The sequence below is a fragment of the Mesitornis unicolor genome, unplaced genomic scaffold (assembly GCF_000695765.1).
Source record: "Mesitornis unicolor isolate BGI_N332 unplaced genomic scaffold, ASM69576v1 scaffold18081, whole genome shotgun sequence".
In the NCBI taxonomy this organism is placed as follows: domain Eukaryota; kingdom Metazoa; phylum Chordata; class Aves; order Mesitornithiformes; family Mesitornithidae; genus Mesitornis; species Mesitornis unicolor.
In genome coordinates, this window is record NW_010161919.1 from 65595 (window position 1) to 73855 (window position 8261).

Below are 8261 nucleotides of genomic sequence, written 5' to 3' on the forward strand. Positions count from 1 at the left end.
CATCACTAAGATAACAGCAGAGTGCTTATCACTTCAGCAAGGATTATCTTTCATCATGGTGGGAAAATTGCATTTTGTAAACATAGCCTACAAAGATCATTCTTTTCTGCTAAAATTCTCCTATACGAGATGCTGCATTAAAAAAGGACAAGGTTGTTCATTGCCTGACATACTATCACCCTAAGGTTTCTGTCTGTCATGTTAATTATTGAACATTTTCATTCATTACTACTAACAGCTGGCACAGAGGAGTGGCCCACACTTAACTGGCCTTACAGATGGTTTTCCAGAGGAATGCAGGAAAAAAGGCATTCTGGTAGACACAGGTCGCCCGAGTCTGCAATTCATGACAATTCAATAATGAATACTGCTTGAGAGTTTCATTGACTGAATAAAACGTTGTCCTCCTCATATGCTAAAGCTGGGTCTTCCATGCTCTCCAGTAAAGTATGACAGATTTCATATTCACAGTGTGGTAATGACGGTTCTTTGGCAACAGTAGACATCAACTGACTCCAGGTGATACTAGTATTTTTGAAAGCGTGCAATAGAAAAATGCCTATGATGATACTGCAGAATCCACTCAGGGTTCCAATGATATCACCCAGGTCCATACTATTCCACTCCTTGAACAGGATGATGGAGCATGTCACAACCGTTGTGGTGAAACACACGTAATAAATAGGTGTCACTAGAGATGTACTGAACACGTCCAACGCTTTGTTGAGATAGTTGATCTGAGTGCTGACTGACAGCACTAAGACGCCCACCAAAATGTAAACCAATGGATGTCGATAAACTGGCTTCCACTCCAGCATTTGTTTAATGGCAATGCCCAGGCCTTTCACGGATGAGACTGAGAAGGCACCAATGAGTGAGCAAATTAAAATGTAGATCAGTATATTTGTTTGACCTCTCCTTGGAGCCATGATAAAAATCAACATGAGGGCAACAACTGTTATGAGAACAGCAAATGTAACAAATGCTGTAAAAGAGAGGAAAGGAGAGTAAAGTGCATGAGATAAAATATCAGACTACATCCCAGTATATGCTAAAAGTTACTTGGTGTCCCAAACACTTCCCTATGAACCGTAGCACAAGTTCATTGCAATTGCATACAGACCTGGATCTTGCAGCTTTCTTTCCATCTCATCTAGTGAGGTGACTTCCTCCTCCTCAGGGGCATGAATAACCATGACTGTTGACCCCAAAATGCTCAGTACACAGCCCAGCTTTCCATGAATATTCAGCTTCTCATTTAAAAAATAGGATGACAATATAGCACTGTTTCGCAAAATATAAAGAAAAGGTTCAGTCCACCAGCCACGCGAGACATTCACAATCTCTCTGTGTAACATGACAGTAATTCAAAACCTCTTTTGATTTTGGATATATGGGAAACCATATTTTAAGGAGTTTTGCAGGAAGGTTCGTCAGGACCAAGAAGATCAGGTCACATTTTAGGGGAGTTAGCATATTTTGGAAAATGTTCCTTCCCATCCTTCCCTGGGCTCTCCCACCCAGGCACAGTTTCTGCCTGGCTTGCCAGGACTCCCCCAAAAACACAGAAAAGGCACGTCTCACCCTCCTAAGAGGACTGACCCCAGGGTCTCCAAGGGGTGCAAGATTTAACCTAAAGATAATAACATGGCCTAACTAAGGCCACGTCACAGGACACACAGCTAGCCAGCTAGAGCATAACCTTAAGCACAGACACAGGCTTAACAGTGTGTGGACACACTCATAAATAGTTTCTCAAGCTGCTGATAAAATCACAACTATCTTTTCACATGAGGGTAACAAGCTCACTGACATGAAGTTCTCACAACCTCTCTGTTTCGTGAAAATTGGAAAGATTGCTATCCACATCAAAGGAGAGAAAGTTAAAACTCAGGCTGTTTTGAGAAGCAGCAGCCAGGCAGGCAGTTAGTCTGCAGCTACCTACATGTTGATCCCAGCACATCTGTAGGTGCCAGAGTTACACTGGTTTTGCTATGATGGAAAGGCTGCATTTACAGCAGTTAGATTAGTGTAAAAAATACGTGTCCCAGGTTGGTTTTAAATACAATGTTTCATATAGCATACTCAGGTCTTAAAAATAAGAGTTTTACATTTAAATTACAGTAATTCCATTTAGCTAATAACTTATTTCCCAGAATGTCTGTTGTAAGCATAATCCATGTCTTTTCCGCTTCTGTGATAGTCACATTAATGTATATGCTTAAGTACTGGGAAATTATTAATTTCTTCATACATAAGAAATAATGGGTGTTTGAAGGGCATTCGTCTCTCAAAAGAACCACAAATTCTAATTGTGGATATTAAAAAAGCTAAAATTTCCTTTGCCTCCTTTTCAGAAGGAGTTGGAAAAGACCAAACCCAAAATGCTTACTAAGTGTGCCTTAATAAGAAATTATGCTCCTACAAAAAAAAAAAGAAAAAAAAATAAATTTGGGAAAATATTTTAATGAGGAAATACTGTATTTACTTTTAACATTTTGCCACAGCTGAACAACAGAATAAGACTTTTTAAGAAAGCTTCAGTTCTCTAGGAGTAGATGAATTGCAGCCTTCTCCCACTGTGCATCAGCAGTAGACTTGGTATATGCTGATAAGTAATACTTTATAATATAGGTGGAAGGTTGTTGGGAAAGCATATATTAGTCTTTATAACAAGACTTCTCATTCCCTCTGCCCAGAAAATTCAGTTCTAAATAAGCCAGGGATCTTTACACCATGGAACAAACAGCAATTTTTTTGTCCATATATTGCTTTTGAGTTCTCATATTTAAATTCTCTACTTTCAGCCCAAGGTAGGATTTTTTCCTAACACAGTGAATAGTTCATTTGTCAAGATTTGCTCCCTGTTTGTACCAACCTTATGAGAACACTCAGTGCACCCAAGGGGGTAACCAGGGTTGCAGGCGCAAAGGCATAGGCAGCAAAGTTTACAGCTTCTCCTAGTCCCACTGAAGAAGAAAGAACATTTGAATCAGGTTGAAGGGGGGGAATAATAGACATTCTACTACAAATATTTTGTATGACAGCTATGATAGGAAATATAAAAAAATTATTTTTTTCCTACACTATACATGCAAATATTCCTTTCAAAATTATCTTAATCTCCTTTGGACATAATAAAGGCTGAAGAAAGTGAAATAATTTTCCCTAGGTAGTCCTAGAAACTGGACAGTATCAATCCCATTGCTTTTGACTGGATATTAAAGAAAAGGTTGTTGTTCTGCGAAGAGCTCCAAAGGGCACACGCAGTCTTTGAGAGATGAGCTATCAGAATGACTTCTGTCACAAAGGTGATGGCAAAGGCATTTCTTTTAAGTGAAGGGAGTGAAAAATCAGGGAATAAATCTATTTAAAGCAATCTGCTTTATGTAGTATTTACATATAGGCTGGGAGGAAAGAAGTTACTTACTTGATAGCAATCCAGCCCACCAAAGCCATTCCTTCAAATAAGAATATCCACCCTGTCCTGAAAGCAGAAAAATAATCTAATCTTAGAAGAAGATCACCTTACTGTAATAAACCAAACTACAGCTTCAACATTTGCCTCTAGTCCTGCAAAGTACTGAAAGAGCATGTTATCTGAATGCAACATGAAGAACTGATTTTGACTGACATCTTTATTAATCACTCTACTACTTTGTGATTTGGACTTCTGAAAAATGATATTTGACTAAAGGGAAAGTAGCAAGCAAAAGTAAAATGTCCATGAAGATTGCTGGTGAGCTTAAATGCTACAAAGTGCTTTCCCAGGTCAGATTCAATATATTCATACACAGTCAGCTGCATTTGAACTGATTACACTTTGAATTTGGAGAAATTAGAAAGGAAAATGTCACTGCATGCATTAACTTTTTTACATAAAATATAAGTATATGGAACATTCAGTAACATATTTGTTTCAAATAACCAAATTCTCTGGAACAGTGTATTGCAATAAACACAGCAAACAAAAGAAAAACTGCTAATGCTATATATCTAATTCCATGCAAAGAGAATGGGTCCAATGGGTCTTCTAGCTCTTCTTCTGTTGACTTTGATGAAAGAATAGTGGTACTAACTGTAGAAACTTTGGTAATAAGTATCCTTTCTACAGCTCACTGTACTTCTTGCTTTGTTTTGGTTTTGGTGTTTGTTTTTTTCTTTTTAAAAACATAAATTGAGTTACCATTTTAAGGTTCTATCTCGAATGGGGGGGGGGGAAGAGAAATAAAGGCATTTTGAAGAGTAAGATCAAAGGACAATTTTATTTGGTATCTAACTGCTGCCAGGGAGGAAATATCACCAACTTACTAGATTTAATACCCACTGCTGCTCCCATAGCCCTAGGAATTCTGAAATCCCAGTCTCTGTAATCACACACAGAAAATTAATACTGTATTTCCATCCCTAGCCAAGACAGGACTTCTGATCACTGCTAAAGGTATGATGGATTTCAGCTACAATGACTTTAAATGTGTGATCAGTGATTTGAACCTTGATTTCGCCAAGTTACAAGAGGCACCACTGCTTACCAGCTCGGGGCACTCCTTTGTCTGCCAGTTTCAAAAGTCCTTTCTTCTTCAGTATGAAACTAGAACCAATAAAGATACTGGAACCTATTGCCAAAGCCAAGCCAACATAGAGGCGGTATTTGCTTCCAGCAGGTGTGGAAAAGCTCCAGTTTGTTTTATTGAGAGTCTCGTCCATAGAGGTGAGGAGAGAAGAGCGGGATTCAGATACGTTGATGATCTGGCACCATGCTTGGCAGGAGTCATGGCAAGCAAAAGAGAGCACAGCACCTGGGAGAAGAAAAAGGAGGACAAGTGCATTTGTAATTTCTGATGGTGCAAATAATTCATAGATTCCCAAGTCATTACCCACTCCTGTAATTCACAGATGTGTACCTTATTTTATATATATGTTTTGCACTACATTGCCTCAGTCAAGCGATTAGGGAAATACCAAGGAATGCAACACTAAAATATTATCTTCAATGTAAAATTCACCTTGAATTGTAAAAGCTAACCTGAAATCTCAAGAAGAAAGGGTTCTTTTGTGTTGTGCAGAGACCATATGCCCAGATTAAAAACATACAGCCAAATCTATGATTTCAGACTTTGCCTGCTAGAGTAAACCTGATGTTATTCCAGGCTTCTGCTTTTACATTTGCAGCTGAGATTTGGAAACAACAAATAAAAAAGAGAAAGAAAAAAATATAGGGAGCAAACCCTTGCTGCATGTGGGCATGTTAATACATTTTATTACAATTGTTCAGTGACTACTGTGTGAGCCAGACCTTCTTTAACCACTTGTAAAATTTTGAGGTGGAGGCCTCATTACACCTCATGGCAATTTTCATCTGATCTCAACAACCCCCAGCTGCAGAGCTGGGCCATCCTGAGCTAAAGCTGAAGCTTTGCACTCCCCACCAGCTAAACCTTATCAGCATCACTACGATGACAGGCTGTGGAAATGACATAATTGCCATCAGCCCAGATGTGTTTTTTAAAGGAAGAAGAGGTATTGCATTTCCAAGAACAAAAGAAGTCGTTATTTTGCATGGGGAAGCAGGGGACAGGTAGCAATGCTGCAACAGGGCTTACAGTAGCCTAGACAGAAGTTTCACAGTTCCTCATAGACTGCAGCACACAAACAGCATGGATCAGAGAATCTAGGCTGGAATAGCTTTTAAGGACAACCTTTTCTGGAAAGAAAGGTTTTATTGCAAAGGCATGTCAACGTATGGAACAACAGATACAGAAGTACAAAAGCTCAGTTCATTGTGAATCATATAAAGCACTGGATGCAACAAATAATTTTGCTTTCCATGTTTCCCCTGTAATTAAAATGAAGGATTCATTCAGCTGACTGGTACCATCAGTAATACACTCACCTTTTTTTTTTTTATCAACTGAAAAAAAGACTTGCAGACTTGGTAGAAAAGGATGTGCCTCTGTGTCTTTTCATACCTAAGCTCTGGAAATATTAATGTTCTGTCAAAAGTACTTCACTGCACTATTAGCAATAAGCAGCCTTGGATAATTCACCTAATACTGCTTAGGAAGAAATATTTAAAATATCAAAAGTATTAAAAACGGTATGAAATTTGAAATCATATCTTCATTTCCAGCTGACAATGCTGATACCAGCACTGGGAAATACTGTCCTTTACAAATAAGGAACTGAGACTGAATACCTGCTCCCTGTTGCCCTGTGCCATACTGTAAAATAAACAAACTACAGGAAGTTATAATTTGATTTTTTTTGCTGTACAATCACATTTCCTTGTTTGCCAAGAGAGCTTCTATGTAACCACGGTTGTTTGGTATGGCTAAGCCAGACTTTGTAAACATGGTCCCACAAGATGGCTATGTCCAGATCCTGAAGATCCTTATATCTACATCAAATTACTTTTGCATAGCATGTAGGATAGACAGTATTCTGCCATCTTATCATTATTAGAAGTTGCAACAGGATTATGTAAAACAAATGGAATTTGCATTTGGATCTGTAAGTATTTTAAAATCCTAAAATATAACATAGTCTTAGAAGAAGAAAATTTTGCATATACTTCGGTTTTGACATAACTATTAAAGATTAAATTACAAAGAAAATTAAAGATAAATCCTTTAAATATAAATGTTACTCTTCTCACTACAAGGCAAAAAAGCAGGGAGGTTGCCAGTGAATTAAATCCCTTACCACTCAATACCTTAAAACTGGACTGGTGACGGTTGTACCACCACCGCTCTGCTACTACTGGCTTTATGTGAGAAGCAGCAACAGTTCTTGCCTTTAATGAAAAAGCATCAAGACAAAAAGTCTTAGTAAGTATGGTCTTTTAGCTACCTGCAATGGTAGAGGCAGCTTTTTATCAGTGTGCTGGGTTTCTAAAGTGAAGAAAATAACACTCTTCTCCCACCTTGTGGGTGTACTGTGAGTGTAGTGAATGGTGTACTTTCATGTAGCTGGAGGTGAATGGCAGTCTTATTCCCTTCTATGTGATACTACTACTTTATCTACTGATTCTTAAGTTTTCCATTCCATAGCAGACTCTAAAACATCCAGTAATGAAAATTTAATCATGCCATCTGCAGTAAGTCACTTGGTGACTGCCAAAGGATGTTTCTTTCCTTTCTGAAATACAATCTCTGCTCACATTAACAAAGATGTTGGATTTTTCACCTGTTCCATCTGCCAGCTGAGAACAGTCATTCTGAACACTTGCGATCTCTGTTGTGCTGAGAAGTTTTTTCTAGTTTTAAAAAACATGTCATTCGTTCCACTTGCACATAAGGTTGTATGTCACTCCACTGATCAAAGAATCACCTGAGACCTGGGAAGATGAGGCTAATCCAGGAATTATTACTACTTCATTGCCCACTGCCAACAGTCTGAAGATTACCTGGAAGGACCGAGGACGGTGACAAATCTCTGAAGCTGCCTGGCTTGCTCAGAGCCTAGTTTCTGTAACTGAGTAAGTTTCACCTCCCACTTCGCAACGTCAACAAACATGAATCTGTCAGCAAAACTCCTTCTTGCAGAAACAAACTCTCCAAGCTCTGACTCAAGGCTGAGAGCAACAGGAAACCAGTCTGGGTTCAGGAGGCCACGGTTGTAACTTCTAAAGTGTTTTTACGATTCACCTAAATCTGAAAATATTTTCTCAAACACCTAAATATTCTCTATCCAAGACGGGTACATCAGCCAGCCCAGTACTACACACTCCTTGCTGGCATTTTGCAGTGAGACTAACGTATCCTGTGATTCATTAGTGACAGCCAGTACTCAAGATGCTGATCCTAAGACATCTGGAAAACTATTTTCTTTGATTAGACATGTAAATTGTCCATTTTTATGGTGCTCACGAGTCAGCTCACACATGGCAGGGACATGAAATGTTTTTCTTGGTCATCTGGGAAATACCAAGCCCACTTTTGCCAAGGCCTGGTTGCTGGGGCTGAAAGCCCAGGTACTGAGAAGCAGCAAGGGATCATTCCCCGGCACAGCCTCAATTGTAGAAATGAACAAAACATACTGAAAAAAGGGTTCAGACACGAGAAGGAGCGTAGGAACCTCCCTTGCACTGGCAGCGCCACAATGCTCGGAAATTAACTGCATGACGTCACGGCGGAGCAAAGTCTTACTATGCAGAAGTCATGACAGCCGCAGGGGCAGCGTGGGGGGCTCCAGGAGCGATGTCTCGCCGGTGCGCAGATACCGCGCCCTCGCCTCCGCCCATTGGCGCGCACCTCCCGCGC

The 8261-nt window shown here is 39.5% G+C and overlaps 1 protein-coding gene across 1 annotated transcript; it reads right to left on the minus strand.

The window, feature by feature from the left end:
• Positions 1–380: 380 nt before the first annotated feature.
• Positions 381–8242, minus strand: NIPAL1 (NIPA-like domain containing 1). Its single transcript, XM_010193486.1, has 9 exons — positions 8148–8242; positions 7406–7573; positions 7160–7241; positions 6703–6793; positions 4533–4799; positions 3431–3487; positions 2879–2969; positions 1124–1284; positions 381–985 (listed from the first exon to the last, which is right to left on the minus strand). Exons 1-9 carry the CDS (start codon positions 8240–8242, stop codon positions 381–383), a joined length of 1617 nt encoding a protein of 538 aa, XP_010191788.1.
• Positions 8243–8261: the final 19 nt, after the last annotated feature.